Source organism: Rhinoderma darwinii, chromosome 2, assembly GCF_050947455.1.
Source record: "Rhinoderma darwinii isolate aRhiDar2 chromosome 2, aRhiDar2.hap1, whole genome shotgun sequence".
NCBI classification, from domain to species: Eukaryota; Metazoa; Chordata; class Amphibia; order Anura; family Rhinodermatidae; genus Rhinoderma; species Rhinoderma darwinii.
In genome coordinates this window covers 256,802,858-256,822,944 of record NC_134688.1, presented here as the reverse complement: position 1 = coordinate 256,822,944, position 20,087 = coordinate 256,802,858, and the positions used below count along the sequence as shown (strand labels likewise).

General features: G+C 38.8%; 1 protein-coding gene across 3 annotated transcripts in view; it reads left to right on the top strand.

Moving 5' to 3' along the window:
• CSMD2 (CUB and Sushi multiple domains 2) overlaps positions 1 to 20,087 on the top strand; it is an 897,842-nt gene that overhangs the window by 714,215 nt on the left and 163,540 nt on the right. For all 3 annotated transcript variants that reach the window (XM_075853183.1, XM_075853184.1, XM_075853185.1), the window contains 3 exons: positions 9,483 to 9,685; positions 16,239 to 16,430; positions 17,722 to 17,860. In XM_075853183.1, coding sequence (XP_075709298.1) covers positions 9,483 to 9,685; positions 16,239 to 16,430; positions 17,722 to 17,860 — 534 coding nt within the window. The remainder of the gene's footprint in view (positions 1 to 9,482; positions 9,686 to 16,238; positions 16,431 to 17,721; positions 17,861 to 20,087) is intronic.

Below are 20,087 nucleotides of genomic sequence, written 5' to 3'. Positions count from 1 at the left end.
CTGATCATTTACTACAACATTTCTTCATCCTACTCTATATATTAATTCCATATAAGGGATTTTCCGTGAAAAAATATATTGATGGTGTATCCTTAGGACAAACCAATAATGTGTGATTAATGGGGTTCCAGGACCCTCACCTATCAACAGAAGGAAGGAGCCTTAGTGCTACAGACACCTGAATTAGGCTGAGCCACAATATGAGGGACAGTCACATCTAGGAATGTGCTAAAGGATTAAAGAAGCCACGGCCAAGGATATGCCATCAATGTATATTCCATGAAAGACCCTTAAGGGGTTTTTCCCATCTCAAACATTTAAATAGATGAGGGTCCTAGCTCTGGGACCCGCACCTATATCGGGCAGCCAGTTGGGGACTATGTGGAAAGGTGGCCACACATACAAGCGGCTCTCCTCATCATATTCTATGGTAGTTACGGACACAGCTGAGCAGCGCTTGCTCCGCTGTTTCCGTAACTCCCATAGAACAGAATGTAGAGAGCCACGCACATGCGTTGCCACCTCTCCACATATTCCCCACCTGGGATTGGCAGCCATCTCACCAGGCGGAAGGGGGGTCGGACGACCCCCATTCTTGATATGTGTGTAGATAAGCCATAAATGTGTAAAATGGGAATAAGCTGTTAAGCATAAACCTAAACTTTAAGGGAAATATTAATGTTTAAGTATTATTGGCAAGCTGCTGTTGACAGATCTGTTATTCTAATTATGCCTTTATTTTGTCTTTTATCTGTACCATGCAATGATATGTGGGTTCTACAGTATTGGAAAAACGTGGCTGCTTTCTTTCAGAAACAGCGCCACACCTGCCCATGGGTTGTGTCTGGTAGAGCAGTTTAGTTACACGTGAATGGAGCTAGGATGCAATACCACACACAACCTGTAGACAGGTGTTTTCTAATCCTGTACAACCTCTTTAGTAACCCTTGAAGCTCTGCTCATAACACATGAGTTCCAAGTATGCAAGCATACATCATAAATAGGTGAATGTTAAATTTGACTAATTGGATATTCATTAGTTCTTATGAGCCTTATTGTGAGTATTCACACAATCCATAATTAAAATAAATGATAGCCATAATAAGATCCATATTCAGAAGCTAGCCTTCTTGACAACTGTTTCCCGTTAGCAACCAGAGTTGTTTTTTTTACAGCGTAAACAAAAAGATAATTAAAAACAGCAAAGCATGTAATAAAAATGTATTAAAAATAGAAAACTGTATAGTCAATGTTACTCAAAGGTGGAGCAGTTAATACTGCACTATTTGCAGTGGTTTGTAACATTTATAGGAATGAATGTCATTGACTTCATCCATTTTTCCATTAGCTATGATAGCTGTACAAAGACTTTTCAACCACTGGCGGTGTTTAGGGATTTCCAAAATTGAAATTTAAAAAATGATCTTAGCTCGCCAGACGATATGTTTAGCTCTTTTCCTGGATTCAATTTCTGTGACGCTGGCAGCATAAAATACCTGGGAGGTTTACAGGTTATGTACAAAACAAAATACATGTAGCATGGAAACCGAGAGCAAGGATTATAGTCAACAGTATTCATCACTTTTATCACTGACGTCAAACCCTGACATTCGTGGCCTGTACGCCAAATGCTTCTTTTTTTTCTATGATGGCTACATGCAAAAGTAATACATGTGCTTAGTGTGAAATGGCTAATTCTGTAACGGAGTTACAAGTAAGGGAACATTTATGAGGTATAGAGAATCTCTGCATAATTTACAACTTGTATGTAATACTGGTTTATGAAGTTAATATTCTATTAGCCTCAATGGCACTATGCTTCATTTCTGGGCCGATGGAGCTTTGTTAAAGGCCCAAAGAAGGTTGTAGTTGATTAAATGTAAAAGATTGCCAAGATTTATGAGCTAATAACAGAGAATGGAGGGTCTTCCTATAGCCGTTCATGCTCATTGCCAGAGGGTCTCGCAGCACTCGTAACTAAGTGACAATTCTGGCCGTGATAGAACTCCACCAGTGTATTACTAGTTTTGAGTGTTTCTCTTTGAATCTGACAATATCTAATATTTTAGATGTTAAAACCTATAAATGCCTTTAGAAGAAATGCTTGATGGACTGATTATATTATCATTTCCGAATATTGCCCTCAATCTTCTGATGGCAGATATAGCTCTTAGGAATGGCACAGGAATCCCTCCGTTGATCGCGCACACAAAGAAATTGAACAATTGAATTTCAGATCAGGCTCTCTTATTACTTTTCACGAGGCATAAACTGTGTGTGACGGACGGAGAAGGAAATGGAATAATTTGTTAGAAAATTTATTCCGTGCCAAGCAAAGACTCTGACGCTGTTCCTGGGGAATGGGAGGATAAATTTCAACTATTTAACCACTTCATGGCAAAATGGAAACTGCGTCCAAAGATTAGTTTGCAAAAATTTGAAAAGGTTCAGCTTCAAAATCTGCAGTGCATTAAATCATGAGATGCAAGTCAAAGATCACATTATTTGGCCCCATACTGAAAAGAAGTAAGCTATAGTATCAGAAGGACACAACACTATACAGTATAAAGGGTGTTTGAGTAGTAAACAGTAAGGCTATGTTCCCATCATATGAAAAGGCCCCTGACGTATATGTTAAACGTAGGCTGTGACAGATGCCAAACAGGGGCATCCGTCACCATAGACTTTGAAAGTATTCGTTAATTGGAAACGTCATGAATTAGGGTCATGGGAGTTCATTACACATCCAATAAACGAATACCATTAAAGTCTATGGGTGACTGATGCCACAGTTAGGCATCAATTTAACATATCCGTGGCCTATTGACTATAATGGTATTCGTTTGAATTATACGTCTTGAAAGGCTATAGAAAAGCCAATGACGTATACGTTAAAAATTTACCTGAAACGTATGACATACAGTGGCAACATCACCCATAGACTCTGGTGTTAAAAAAAAAAAACGTGTACCGCGCAGTATACTTTTTTCTGCAAGATCCGGCAGGATGGAAAAGCGTAGACTACTATGCGATTCCATCCGTCAAAAAAGGTGTAGGCTTCGGTCGGGATCACGGAGCCCTATGGATACGTTTAGGATGTACTTTGAGAGCTGTATACACTGTATGGACAAAAAGTATTGGAACACCTACACAATACACCTACAAGAACTTATATGACATCCCATTCTAAATCCATAGGCATTAGCTGGAGTTGGTGCCCCCATTGCAGCTAAAACAGCGTCCTAAAACAGTGTGTCTGTGGAAATGTTTGCTTATTCACCCTGAAAAGCATTTGTGAGGTCAGACACTGATTTTGGACGAGAGGTATCATACCTTCTATACTTTTGTCTTTTTTGACACAAAAGTATTTAACATTGCATATACACCTGTGGCAATGGGACTGATTGAAACACCTAAATTCAATGATTAAGAGGTGTGTCCCAATACTTTTGTTCATATAGTGTAATTTATGCTGTATATGTTATTTCTTATATGGTTGGAACCAATAGTTTCAGGAACATCCACATAACAATAATTTTTAAGTTTTCAGGTGACAATTCAGAATAATCAGTCATATGTATGTACATGAGAAATAACGCTATTTCTGGCCATTATATGACTTGTACTCAGCCTTTTTTAGCAGCTTTCTCTAATTCTACGTTTTTGATCTAGTGGGCGGAGCCTACTGGTTATCATGTCTTTTATACACTGCACACATAGAAGATGAGAATCCTGTTACCAAATTTCTCTGTAGCACACTCTCAGAAGTAGCAGCAGAATGGAGGAGATTATACAGTAGGGTTGAACAACTTAGATATGATCGGTATTAGGGTTAGATAAGCTGTCAGAGGTACATTGTGGTCGCTATCAGCTGAGCCGTCACTTCAGCACACTGCTGAAAGCGCCAAGATGCAGCTTCTACAGTATGTAAACTGGATGCATAGAAGCTGCCTCTCTAAAAGTAAGCATCATTTTTAATAAAAATATATTATTACATACATTTAATAAACAAATGCCCTCAAGCGATTACATAGCCTTTAAGATCCTCCTTGACTTAATTGATTTATTCAAGTACATAAGGGAATTGTCAGTCATGCAATAAACTAATATAAGTTGCCCAAATGTGGGCCTTCAATTTAACAGCTAACAGAACAAATTTTAGGGTTTGTCAACTCCTTGTCATATTGCTTGTAAGGGCAGACTTAGCTGATGGGCTTAGGTCCGGTTCTACACTTGGGAAATCCCCTCCATTAATTAAAGCCAAGAGTCCAGCATAACTCTCATCAATGTAGGATGCTCATTGAAAACAGTGCACACTTAGGCCATCTTCACACATTTAGGATTGTGTCAGAACTTGGGCATGGACTCCGTGCCTAAATCCTGACAGAATTCACTCTGGTTCCCCCAGCAATGCATGTTAATGGGGTATTTTTATACACCATTCACATGCTCAGAAAAATATCCGCACGAATAGTGAATGAGCTGCGATTTTGAAAATCTGCAGGATGTTCATTATTGTCGTGACTTCCGCGCTTAAGAGCTGCGGATTAGCCCTATTGAATTAGGCACGTTTCTGCTGGCAGAAATCAAACTGTCAGCTGCAGATTTCTGCCAAGGATGGCAAATCTGTGATGTGTGAACATACCCCTAAGGAAGCAAACTAAGTTTCAACTGCTATCCTGTTAGGCTTTTGGTGTTTATGTAGACCTATTACATTGCCCCCATGTAACTTGCAGCTGATCATGGGGACTACCAGCATTAAAACCATCTTGATCAGGCTCTAGCAGGTATAAAGTACCATTCATGCCATGAATACATCAATTAATTTTCATTGTAATCATGTCCTACTCCATTAATATGTAAAAGGTTGACTTTCCTGAACAATGTGCATCTTACATTTTTTGACTCACCACAAAAGTCCTTTTTTCATAAACATCAGCCACCGCGTACTAATGCACTAAGCTGGTCTGGCTGCAGAAATGTTTATTTTTAAATCTCCCAGAAGATTTTTTTCCATGGAAAACTGTAAGGGCATGGCCAGATGTGGCGTATTTCTGCCGACACTGTCCGCATCAATTCCTCACATAATCTGCGTTGCAGATTCCATTGCGCCTTTGCCTAAAATGTGCAGTAAATTTCTGCGGATTAGCCGTTGCGTATTCAGGTGAAGAGTACTTCCTGCTGTCTTTTAAAACATTCCATCTCAGTCTGGCTATAGACCTAGAAATACATCGGTCCAGATGAAGAAATATCCTGTTCGTAAAACCAATCCGCAACGCAACACACATAACATCAGCGGATTTCATTGCGGACATTTGAATCTCCATTCAGTGGGTAGAAGAAAAAAGGGAAGGGAAAGTGGAATAAAGTGACAGTGCATCAGAGTATCGTTTGTATCCAACAGCCTTACCCATAGCAGCAAGAAAAAGTAGTAGTCAGTGCTCGCTCCTTCACATGAACCCCTATGTGAAGGAGCCCCTTCATGTGAAGGAGCGAGCACTGACTACTACTTTTTCTTGCTGCTATGGGTAAGGCTGTTGGATACAAACGATACTCTAATGCACTTGTCACTTTATTCCACTTTCCCTTCCCTTTTTTTCTTCTACCCACTGAATATATTTACAGGGTTCATTTTGATTAATAATAGGCTAATTCCGCTTTTGGGTCTTTATACAGTCTATAGAATTGTCTATATAGCCCTTATATCCATAGATACTATTCAGCAAGTGCTAATAATTGCTCCGTTGCTCATACTAGTGTCTTGTCCTTATTCATTTTTAAACTTTGTCTGTGATATGTGTTAAATAAATTCTACTTTTTATATTAATTGGCTTTATGGCTCTTCTTTGTTCTTCTGTGTATGATCAATCATATGGAGCTGCCTGTATGGTAAATTATGGGGGGACGTTTTTGTTGTAATCCGTGCCCAGCCTTCATTATAAATGCTTTTGGAGTTTATATATTGATTAACGTAAAATAATGTATTTTATTTATTTATATTATTTTATTTTTTATATTCCAAATGATTTATTTCTACTTATCTTCTTTTTAGTTATTGCATCTAACACAATTTCAACGTGGTGTTTCGTTCTGTTTCTATGTTTATAAAGTAGAAGAGAAATCTGTAATGCATGCGTATACTCTTTTTATGAAGCAGTACATACAATATCTGTAGTAAAGACAGAACACAATGAGGAAGCCTCGTAGCCGATCAGTGTCACTATAGACACAAGACACATGTTCATTGCAGGGACCCTTCTCACTCTGTCACTGTCATGCATCACCACAGAGGACAGACTCGGTCAGAGAGTCCCTCATGGCTTAGTGTCACTGTCATCCAGGGTGGAAGGGACAGGCTGGGGGCAGATAGTTAGCAGACTGTCGGTTTGAATCTGCGGGTTTCATTTCACTGCCCGTGCTAAGGCTGATCTCTGAAATCCCCTTTGCTCTGTTTAAGATTGTACAGCACAGTTGGATGTAATTTTGGATAAAAGTCCTATATAAATGCAAATGGCTATCTGGGTACAATGTATGCTAATCAATGACAAAGCCGGCAGAGATTTGACAAGAGTGTAATAACACACAACCACAAAGGGTTTTTAATTTCTCATGTGATGGTTGGAAGTCCTTTGTCAAAAGACTTGCCTTGTGTGGACTCAGTGTCTAGAAATCATTGGCCCATTTAGCAAAGCATAGGTTTTACACGTAAGATAAGAAAAACTATACCAGGATTGAAATAAGGATCATTCAATTTTAGCCCATAATGAGAGAATTCAGAAGTGGATCTATTTAAAGTCTGTCTGGCTGAAATAAAAAGGCAAATGTTGTTATATAGCATTATTAGATCGTCTTGTCTCACAGTAGCATCTTAAAGAGAATCTGTCACCTCTCCTGACATGTCTATTTTAGTAAATTCTTGTATTCCCCATAAAATAAGAATTCTAAGACATATTTTCTTAAAACTGTGCGCTGTGTTGTTCCTCTGTTGTTCCTCCTTGAAATTTATGAATAAATTGACAACTGGTTGTTACCATTCCCCTTGTTAAAGAGGTGTGTCACTACACAGTCCCACTCTGTCAGCCCTGATTGGATATTGTCAGTCTGTGTAAGGACACACCTCCAACTGGTAACACCCTGTTTTCAACTTAGTAATACATTTCTTTGAGGAATAACAGAAGACAGTCACATGTACCGTTTTAAGGAAAGATGCCACAGAATTGTTATTTTATGGGGATTACAACTATTTACTAAGACAGACATGTCATGAGTGGTGAGAGGTCCTCTTTAAGATGCTCTTGGGGACGACCAATGCAGGGGGCGTGACAGGATTTCTGTAGCTATGGGGATGCGATTATTGCAGTCACACCCAGGACCTGACGCCATTTAAATAGATATATGTACTATAAGTGGAAAAGAGTTGTGGTGACGATAGATAGATAGATAGATAGATAGATAGATAGATAGATAGATAGATAGATAGATAGATAGATAGATAGATAGATAGATAGATAGATAGATATGAGATAGATAGATAGATATGAGAGATAGATAGATATGAGATAGATAGATATGAGATAGATAGATAGAGATAGATAGATAGATAGATAGATAGATAGATAGATAGATAGATAGATAGATAGATAGATAGATAGATAGATAGATAGATAGATAGATAGATAGATAGATAGATATGAGATAGATAGATAGATAGATAGATAGATAGATAGATAGATAGATAGATAGATAGATAGATAGATAGATAGATAGATAGATAGATAGATAGATAGATAGATAGATAGATGATAGATAGATATGAGATAGATAGATAGATGATAGATAGATAGATAGATAGATAGATAGATAGATAGATAGATAGATAGATAGACAGACAGACAGACAGACAGACAGACAGACAGACAGACAGACAGACAGACAGATAGATAGATAGATAGATAGATAGATAGATAGATAGATAGATAGATAGATAGATATGAGATAGATAGATAGATAGATAGATAGATAGATAGATAGATAGATAGATAGATAGATAGATAGATAGATAGATAGCAGATTAAATTAAAGGGTTTCTTGCATGTGCTAGTGCATACTAATCAACAATAGGTACTTGCCCAAATGCTACCAACCAACTGTATCACGTTATATAAAGTTGTTAAGAAGTACCGATAGGCCTGAAATGATGGGGTATATAAAGTTGTTAAGAAGTACCGATAGGCCTGAAATGACGGGGTATATAAAGTTGTTAAGAAGTACCGATAGGCCTGAAATGATGGGGTATATAAAGTTGTTAAGAAGTACCGATAGGCCTGAAATGATGGGGTATATAAAGTTGTTAAGAAGTACCGATAGGCCTGAAATGATGGGGTATATAAAGTTGTTAAGAAGTACCGATAGGCCTGAAATGATAGGGCTCCTCATTTGGTGGATTTGGTCTGTTTCACCCACTACAGCATATAATCCAAGCACACAGTTTTATAAGAGTGTGCCTTTACTTCAGTGATGTAAAGTTTCAGCTATTATATACTTGAAATATGCCTTGTAAAGCCAAAATGTTGCACCACTGGAGTAAATACATGCTCTATTAAAACCATCTATATGTGCTGTCGCCACTCTTTTTATCTTTTTATGCTTGAACTATATATATATATATATATATATATATATATATATATATACACACACACACAAACACACACACATATATATATATATATATATATATATATATGTATATATATATATAATGTTTTTATGATTAGAATCGTATTCCAGTTTCTACTGATATCGTATTTACAAAAAAGTTAGGCCTGTGATACTTTGTTGAGTGGCTAGGTGTCCTGGGAAGTCAATTTAAAATGTCTGGCAAATATGTCTGTATAGGACGCTGTAAGACTTGAAAAAGAAAGTTGAGTGTCAAAGTACAATTAAAATAACATATGTATGGTATACAACTACATCCTATACTTATTCCAACTTATGCGATATAAATGCATGACACTATATACAATGTTTAGATTTAATTTATATACCATATTTCACATATTATTTTTATTAAAAATCCTCAGTAATATCAGTGTACAGTAAGGTTAGTTCTTATCATTAGGGGTGTGAATATGGCGGAGAGGTGTCAACATGAAAAAGTCAAAATGGCCCCCACTTGTGGTGCTGGTCCTCCTTGTAAAAGAGTATATTACCGTTCTGGTGGCTTTCGTGAGCAGTGGTACATGCGAGGTAGTGGCAGTTCACTGGTGATCAGGCTTCACAGCGGTAGCAGGTGCCATTATGGTTTAAACACCCTTGTTTTTCATGTTTACTGGAGTCTGACATGTATTGGAATAGAGGCCTACTTATTCTTGAAGCCAACCATCTTAACAGTATATTACAGGCCATATCATGAACATTTTCTTGCTTCCAATTATCTGACCTCATGTTTACCAATCTAACATTTATATTTTATATCCTAGATTACACATAACTGTTTTCCACACTGAGGATGTCCATGATGTTCTGAAGATATGGGATGGATCCATGGAGAGTGGTATTCTCATGAAGGAGTTGAGCGGTTCCACTTTTCCTCCAGACATACATAGCACTTTTAATTCTGTTACTTTGCAGTTCAATACTGATTTCTTTACTAGCAAACAGGGATTTTCTATCCATTTCTCAGGTAAGAGAAGTTTGAGAACACCAAACAAATCTGCGGTCTGCTCTGCTACTTCTCCTGTTACTTGGACGTGAAAAGCAAAAATACATATATTTATACTGTGACTGTTTCTAGATCTGCCTAACAGGCCGCATCATCTAAGTCATTATTTGAGAAAAAGAATGATACGTTAATAATTATAAAACATTTTCTAAAATGTTGTAAAATTATAATGCAGTCAGCATCTCCACATACATTCACCATACATGTAAAGAATTATCAAGCCAAATTAAGCAATTGAGAAATAGGGAAGTGCCTGAGCACATTGTAGCTGATGATATAGACATCAGCTTCAACAATGGACTATGAGAAGTTTACGGTAAAGGGGATTACATTCCAATCCATAGAAAACCTTTAAAATACAGCTGATCATTGGCTGAAAACCCCTATTCCCCATATGAAAGCCCCGAACATGTCTTAAACTACCTGTGTATCGAAATATGGCCAAATGATACAAAGATTGATAGATTGATAGATAGATAGATAGATAGATAGATAGATAGATAGATAGATAGATAGATAGATAGATAGATAGATAGATAGATTTAGGCTGTGTTCACACAGAGTTTTTTGCAGGAGGATAATCTGGCTCAAACTTCCGTTTGGAATTTTGAGGCAGATTTTGCTCTTCCTGCACGCCGATTTTCGCTGCGTTTTTAGCCCACGGCCATTGAGCGCCGCGGGCAAAAAATGCAGCAAAATACGCTTCTTCTGCCTCCCATTGATGTCAATGGGAGGTCAGAAGCGTAAACGCCCGAACATAGGGCATGTCCCTTCTTTTTCCCGCTGCTTGTTTTTCCGCTCGCGGGAAAAAAAACGCCTCCGCCTCCCATTGAAATCAATCGGAGGCATTTTCGGACGTTTTTTGGCACATTTTCCGATGCGGTTTCCGCGTCAAAAAACATGTAAAAAAAACTCTGTGTGAACTGGCCCTTAGTGTGGATTGCCACACTATTTATATAATTACATAAGCGTACAGCCCTACCCACACATTATATTAAATTCACCCATTACGTATTAGGCCTATATGCGCACATTCAATATCCTAAGCGTGTTCAGCCCATTTAGTTAGGCTGTGCACATGAGAAGGGTGGAAGACAGTGCGGCATGCGCAGTAAGTCGCGACAACTCTCCCGGCTAATCCACAAATATGGTGCCAGTAGCAAGCTCAGTACATATATACAGCACCAGAACCAAGCTCAGTACATATATACAGCACCAGAACAAAGCTCAGTACACATATACAGCACCAGAACAAAGCTCACTACATAAGTACAATACCAGAACCAAGATCAGTACATAAATACAGCACCAGAACAAAGCTCAGTACATAAATACAACACCAGAACCAAGCTCAGTACATATATACAACACCAGAACAAAGCTCAGTACATAAATACAGAACCAGAACAAAGCCCAGTACATATATACAGCTCCAGAACCAAGCTCAGTACATATATACAGCTCCAGAACCAAGCTCAGTACATATATACAACATCAGAACCAAGCTCAGTACATATATACAACACCAGAACCAAGCTCAGTACACATATACAGCACCAGAACCAAGCTCAGTACATATTTACAGCACCACAACCAAGCTCAGTACGTGTGTATATATATATATATATATATATATATATATATGATTTGAGCTTGGTTGTTCTGATATATATGTACTGATCTTTGTTCTGGGGCTGTATTTATGTACTGAGCTTTGTTCTGGGGCTGTATATACAGTGAAGGAAATAAGTATTTGATCCCTTGCTGATTTTGTAAGTTTGCCCACTGTCAAAGACATGAACAGTCTAGAATTTTTAGGCTAGGTTAATTTTACCAGTGAGAGATAGATTATATAAAAAAAAAAAAAAGAAAATCACATAGTCAAAATTATATATATTTATTTGCTTTGTGCACAGAGAAATAAGTATTTGATCCCCTACCAACCATTAAGAGTTCAGCCTCCTCCAGACCAGTTACACGCTCCAAATCAACTTGGTGCCTGCATTAAAGACAGCTGTCTTAAATGGTCACCTGTATAAAAGACTCCTGTCCACAGACTCCATTAATCAGTCTGACTCTAACCTCTACAACATGGGCAAGACCAAAGAGCTTTCTAAGGATGTCAGGGACAAGATCATAGACCTGCACAAGGCTGGAATGGGTTACAAAACCATAAGTAAGACGCTGGGTGAGAAGGAGACAACTGTTGGTGCAATAGTAAGAAAATGGAAGACATACAAAATAACTATCAATGGACATCGATCTGGGGCTCCATGCAAAATCTCACCTCGTGGGGTATCCTTGATCCTGAGGAAGGTGATAGCTCAGCCGAAAACTACACGGGGGGAACTTGTTAATGATCTCAAGGCAGCTGGGACCACAGTTACCAAGAAAACCATTGGTAACACATTACGCCGTAATGGATTAAAATCCTGCAGTGCCCGCAAGGTCCCCTTGCTCAAGAAGGCACATGTACAGGCCCGTCTGAAGTTTGCAAATGAACATCTGGATGATTCTGAGAGTGATTGGGAGAAGGTGCTGTGGTCAGATGAGACTAAAATTGAGCTCTTTGGCATTAACTCAACTCGCCGTGTTTGGAGGAAGAGAAATGCTGCCTATGACCCAAAGAACACCGTCCCCACTGTCAAGCATGGAGGTGGAAACATTATGTTTTGGGGGTGTTTCTCTGCGAAGGGCACAGGACTACTTCACCGCATCAATGGGAGAATGGATGGAGCCATGTACCGTCAAATCCTGAGTGACAACCTCCTTCCCTCCACCATGACATTCAAAATGGCTCGTGGCTGGGTCTTCCAGCACGACAATGACCCGAATCATACAGCCAAGGCAACAAAGGAGTGGCTCAAAAAGAAGCACATTAAGGTGTGGCCTAGCCAGTCTCCAGACCTTAATCCCATCGAAAACTTATGGAGGGAGCTGAAGATCCGAGTTGCCAAGCGACAGCCTCGAAATCTTAATGATTTACAGATGATCTGCAAAGAGGAGTGGGCCAAAATTCCATCTAACATGTGTGCAAACCTCATCATTCATCTACAAAAAATGTCTGACTGCTGTGCTTGCCAACAAGGGTTTTGCCACCAAGTATTAAGTCTTGTTTGCCAAAGGGATCAAATACTTATTTCTCTGTGCACAATGCAAATAAATATATATAATTTTGACAATGTGATTTTCTTTTTTTTTATATATAATCTATCTCTCACTGGTAAAATTAACCTAGCCTAAAAATTCTAGACTGTTAATGTCTTTGACAGTGGGCAAACGTACAAAATCAGCAAGGGATCAAATACTTATTTCCTTCACTGTATGTACAAAGCTTTGTTGTGGTGCTGTATATATGTACTGAGCTTGGTTCTGGTGCTGTATTTATATGCAGAGTTTAGTTCTGGAGTTGTATATATGTTCTGAGCTTGGTTCTGGTGTTGTATATATGTACTGAGCTTTGTTCTGGTGCTGTATATATGTACTAAGCTTTGTTGTGGTGCTGTATATATGTACTGAGATTGGTTCTGGTGCTGTATGTATATGCAGAGCTTAGTTCTGGAGTTGTATATATGTGGTGGGCTTCTCTTTGGTGCTGTATATATGTATTGAGCTTGGTTGTTATGATGAATACAACTCCAGAACCAAACTCAGTACATATATATATATATATATATATATACAGCACCAGAACAAAGCTCAGTACATATATACAGCACCAGTACAAATACAGCTCAGTACAGAGATAATTTGCAAATTTCGTTTAACCCCTGCCATATAAGTTTGTACGGCATAAAACTACAGCTCCCAGTATAGTCAGAACGATGGTAAGGATATGCTGGGAGTTGCTGTTTCACAAAAAAGAACGATACACACATCATCTCGCTGCAGATCATACAGTGACTACAGTACTGAGCAGTCACAGGGAGAATAAACATTTACATTTAGAGACTGACCGGTGACGGCTTCTCAGATTCTAGTTGTTCTCTTTACTTTTCCATCTGGTCCAGAAATCTGTGATGTCTCCTGGCCATCACCCATTTCTGCGGAAATGGGTAAATTTGCTGCTCAGATGTCTTCGAAAGCTCACTTTTTAAACATTTCTGAACCTATAAACGAAGAGCAAATTGTTATGGTACCACACTCTATGCCCCCAAATATAATAGTATCATACACTGTGCCCCAGAATAAAATTGTGTCAAACACTGTAAATTAATGCACCACACACAGTGCGCCCTGTAGACAGTGCCCCTCATAGAGCCCTATGTAGATAGTGCTCCCAGTAGAGCCCTCTGTAGATAGTGCTCCCAGTAGAGCCCTCTATAGATAGTTCTCCCCATAGAGCCCTCTGTAGGTAGTAGCGTTTCCCGTAGATAGTGCCCGCTGTAGCGTTCCCTGCAGACAGGGCCCCCTGTAGCATTCCCCGTAGATAGTGCCCACTGTGGCATTGACTGTAGCGTTCCCTGTTTAGTGCCCCCTGTAGCGTTCCCTCTATAGTGTAGATAGGGCACCATGTGGTGTTCCCTGTAGATAGGGCCCCCTGTGGTGTTTCCTGTTGATAGAGCCCCTTGTAGCGTTCCCTGTAGATAGAGCCACTTGTGGCGTTCCCTGTAGATAGAGCCCCTTGTGGCATTCCCTGTAGATAGAGCCCCTTGTTGCTCTCCCTGTAGATAGAGCCCCCTGTGCTCCTGTGGCGGTCCCTGTAGATAGGGCCCCCTGTGGCATTCCCTGTAGATGGGGCCCTATCTACAGGGAACGACACATGGGGCCCTATCTACAGGGAACGCCACATGGGGTCCTATCTACAGGGACCGGTACAGGGGGCTCTATCTACAGGGAGCGCCACAGGGGTCTCTATCTACAGGGAACGCCACAAGGGGCTCTTTCCACAGGAAATGACACAGGGGGCCCTATCTACAGGGAACGTTACATGGGGCCCTATGTGGCGTTACCCTGTAGATAGGGCCGCCTGTGGCGTTCCCTATAGATAAGTCCCCTGTAGTTACTGTTCCCTATATAGTCCCCTGTAGTTAGTTCCCTATATAGTCTTCTGTAGTTCTCGTTTCCTGTATAGTCCCCTATGTAGTGCCCTATAGTGCCCACAGTAGAAGGAAAAAAACAAATTTTCTTACCTGTCCTGTTGCTGCGCCATCCTCCAGCGATGTCATTCCTCCCCCATCAGAACGATGCAGCGGCGCGATGACGTCATCGTCATCGCGCCGACTGCATCATCACTAAAGCGCCGAATGGTGAGGCATAATGTGCCTCGCCAGGGCAGCGCTAGTCAACTCAATCGTATCCGCGTCTTAAGGATGCGGATACAATTGAGTGCATGGGACCAGACCGGTTCCGGCTTCCCGCTTCACCCGGTTCTGCGAACCGGCTGTCATTTTAACCCCCCCCTGTATGAGATAGATGAGATATATATATATATATATATATATATATATATATATATATATATATAAGATAGATAGATAGATAGATAGATAGATAGATTGTTCTATGATGTATGTAAGGTGGACAAAGCTATTCTCTACTTGTATTATGTGTATATATGAGTATATATACACACATATATATATATACATACATATATACATATATATATATTTGTGTATGTGTACTATATGTCTTTATACCCTTGTTTACAATGACCCATCTTCCTTAGATGTTAGCATGCATAAGGTATGCCTTCCACATAAATTATATTCATGAACTTATTGTCATCAAGTGTCTCCTTCTCCCTGAAGACTATAAAAAAGCACAGGCCTCTTGAAGCAGCGAGAAAATAATGTTTCTCTAATATCAGATTAGATTAGAAAGCTAATCAGGCGTTTAGCCTCTGACAGGCTCCCCTCCCTGCTGAACCTGCACCTTTTAATGTAGAAATGATAGCATGCTGAAAGTTGGAGATGATTGTCCCCATCCCTCGCTCATCTCATTGTAGACATTATTGTTCAGTATTGTCTCCAATAAATTGAATCTATGTCCATGTTATAAGCCACTGCAAATAGAGGTGAAATGTATTATCTGCTTACAGAATGTACTCTGAGCTGCCACGTAGTCATTGATGCTGCTCTGTTAGACATGATAACCAAGATAACTCTTTGTGGGTTGATGTATTCTGCAGCAGAGGACATTGTGTAGCATTTAATGACCAATCTCCATTGTGCTTATTGTGGTAGTTAATTTATTTTATTCTATGTAATACACTTTTTATTAATACACAGAGTGGTGTGGTTTGTGATGCATGGATATTAACAGCAAAGTTGCTAGTTTTTGTGCTTAATCCATTCAAAGCCTAGTTTTACTGGTATATATGAGATCAGTTATTAGATATCGTATATTTTGCCTATGTGCACATCTTCCTTTGCGTTTTAAAAGGCAATGATATGAACATCTGTGCTTAGATGATAAAATGGCTTTGAGAAGACACAGATATAGGCCAGAAATGATTGATAATAATAATAATAACTTAATGGAAGCCCTAAAGTCTGTTTGCTTTTCCTAGTTACTACCGCTACTTCCTGTAATGATCCTGGAATACCTCAAAACGGCAGCCGAAGTGGTGACAGTCGTGATGCCGGTGATTCCATTGTATTCCAGTGCGACCCAGGCTACCTTTTAGAGGGCGAATCCAAGATCAACTGTGTTCAGATTGCGGATAGATTCTATTGGAACCCCAACCCTCCAGTCTGCATTGGTAAGCCGGACCGTTTTAACTGCAGTCTATGAGGCAAAATTAGGGGAGTTTCCCATAGCAATACTTAATAATTAATTTAATTAAAATATTTTTTGAAGCAATACTAAATATTTGATGAATGTCATTGTGCCTCATTTTTTCATTACCAACCATATTATACATGGCCCCCCCAAATATAGACAAAATATGCACCTGCACAAATTGTTTTATCAATGGCATAACTGTAGGGGGTACAGAGACCGTACCCGGGCTACCTCTTAATGAGGGTTTTTTTTAATAGGTTTTTTACTATGTCTAAGGGGGCTTAAAGTACAAAAAAGCACTACTAGTGGAGGACCGATAACATCTCATATTCATAAGTCCAACAACTACGTAATTGTATATAGCATGGGACCCATCCAGATATATTACCTCAGGCCCACAAGCTTTAGGCCATGCATGTCATTTTATATATATATATATATATATATATATATATATATATATATATATATATATATATATATGTATATTTCTATGTGATATTTGCCACGTATTAGCAATTTGTTCTCATGACATTAAAAAAACCATTAGACAAGCTGCCTCCGTAAGACATTTTCTTTGTCTCTATAAGACTTGACGTTTGTTTGTAATTTACTAGTTTTAGTGCGTAGACGTTTGGCTGTAAGAGCCTTTTATCATGTTAGGTATCGGAATACGCAGCTTTGTATATCTAAGCCATTAAAATGCTTCATTAAGTAGATGTGATGGGAGTGAAGATGCATAACATGGTGTCTTCTTAAAGCTAAGGGGTCTGAGGCAGGGAGCAGTGAATCTTGCCTGTTATTGGCTCAATGTTACTTCTGTTATAAGATTGTAAGCAAATATTCCGAAATCGATAGCTCGAATGTTCAACACACTGATTGACTCTGGTAGATCAGACCCACCACATTGATTTTCCCGTCCGCTTGACATAAAAAGCTTCTGTAACTGCAATAAACACCGGCAAGTTTTCTCTCCACTTCAGCTGATAAACTAATTGCAACAAAGGTTATTTTTCAGCCTAGAGATACTTTCATTGTATTTTTGAAATTGGTTTTACTATGAAAATGCTGATGTCAGCCAAAATTATAATAACTTCAATAATTATTATAATGCTATGCATGAATGACATTTATGTTAGAATAATATACTGCACATCCACATAGTCATTTACCCTTGTGTGTTGACCTCTAGAAGTGTAATATTTGTTTGCATATAGTGTTTTATTTTTTGAGAAACCACAGGTAAAGTACTATTCTTCTGTTTTCAGCTCCATGTGGTGGAAATTTAACTGGACCAACAGGGGTGATCCTGTCTCCTCAATACCCTGAGCCTTATCCACCTTTAAAAGAGTGCGACTGGAAGCTGACCGTGTCTTCTGACTATGTGATTGCACTCTCATTCAACGCGTAAGTTTTATTAGTATACTACAGTTTGGCACTATTAAGACAAAGGAAAATGGAATTTGTAAAACTAGTGCAATATATATTTTAATCAGCTTACTCTGATCGGTAGAACAAATTTTCCACAGCATGGCGTACTAAGATATATTACAGTACGTATCCAGGGTGTACAAACTATCGCAACAGGCCATGTGGCTGCAATGGGGCCTTTTGAGACAGGGTAGCCTTAGTAGCCTCATTGCTACTGGGTGGCAATTGAAACGGCACTGTTTTCCAACATGGGGGTTGGGAATTGGTCCAAGGGTCATGGGCAAAGTGTGGAAGGGGAATCAAACACCAGACCCCCTCTCTGCTGAGTGGCAAAACCTGGTACCATAATGGAGGGGTTCATATTGATTATTGATTTTTCAGCTTTAGATTTGAATAGAGAATCAAAATTCAGAATTCTGCTGTTTCCTGTTGCCATTGTGGGAGCTTAGATGAGAAATTCTGTGGTGGAGCTTAACTGCTGTTTGTTTCCAAGGGCATCCAGTAGAATTCTGAAAACAGCTTTATATGTATGGAGAAAGCAACATATTTATGTCAATTTTAACTGTGAATGGTTTAAAGTTCCGAATAATACTTTAAATCCAGGATTATATATAGAATCTCCAGACCTATGCATTGTGTGTATTCAAAAGAGATCCCATAATTCCTTACTATTACACAAGAAAGTTTACCAAGGCTTCAATGCTTTGGTCCCAGTAAGTTAGGTAGTTCCTATGTGACTTGTGAACAATGATGCCATCAATGCAGCGCTTTTTGCCCATGTTACATGGGGCACATCATAGAGATAGAGCAATTACGAACAGTGGGTTGGAGTTTTCTTATTCTAATTCCCTTTTTACAGGGCGCTATTTTAAAGGTTAAAATATAAATGAAATCTACATAGAAAGTTGAGTAACTTTTGTAAATACAATGGATTACTTTGTCCTGAGTTACAGCCTGCAATGTAGTCCAGAGCTGGCATCATAATTCTGCTGGTCATCATTGGAAATAGTCAACAAGCTCGTTATTAGCTTTACATTTTAGCTGAGCTCATATTATGCAGTGGGACCGTTTTTCTTAAATCATATTAATGTACACAGCCTGGTGTAAAGACTACACTTCCCGGAATCCAAATTACTAGAGCAAACTTAAAGCCAGCAAGGAATGTATATACAAAGTTACTCAAATTTTTATGAACATTAATTCTATATGTATACTGTGATAATGATGCATATTCTCTTTAACTCCTGCATTATGTCATTAATCATGGCAATTGAGTTTTATTACCTCTCTCAAACCATTAGGTAAACATTTCATACAGCCCACACTGTACTATATAGATTACATATGGGTTGTTATTTAAAATAAATAGCCTATAAACATATTTTTGTCTTTTACAATATAATTTTTTCCAATATTTTCCTATACATTTTAAAAAGTAAATCAAAAGAAGTAATTTTCATAGCATTGTCCTATACAATGTTCCTCTTTTCTGATCTGACAGTATAAGGGTCAGATCCAGTGGTGAATTTTGCATTATTTGGTTATGCCCCTCAACACTCCCTTAAATGTGTAAACCACACTGTCAATGCAAGAAGGAAAAACAAGTGGAACATAGAAATACCTAATCACATGGTCAAGGACATAAATGGGCCACCACTATACAAGCTCCCAATATAACCAGTAATACTGCCATACAGTGACCATATAGTGGTCAGATACAAATTCTACACTGTTGGTCTGCAAAATATTATCACACTGTAGACCATACAAGAGAAAACAGTACTTATCAAACGCAGTTACAGGTACAATACATACAAATTAAAGAGGACATATACGTTTTAGTGAGCAGAGGTAGCGCTATAGTTAAAGTTAAATAGTTGTGTTACAAAAAGTCTCCATGTAGCCTTCTTCATACATTTCCAAGATGAATAACAGAGGAACGGCACAATGCAGAGGTCTAAAAAAAAAGGTGCTTCAGTATTATTATTTCTTGGGTAATACAAGTATTCACTAAAACAGACATGCCAGGAGATCCGACAGGGCCTCTGTAAATCTAGTGAGTCACAGGTGACGTCTTCTCTGATTGTAAACATTCTCTTTCCTTTTATTCTCCATCTGGGCCATACCGTTGTGATGACTTCTCCTAACAATTGCAGAGTTTACTACCCAGTCATCTTTGGCCCCTTACTTCTGCAGCTATCGC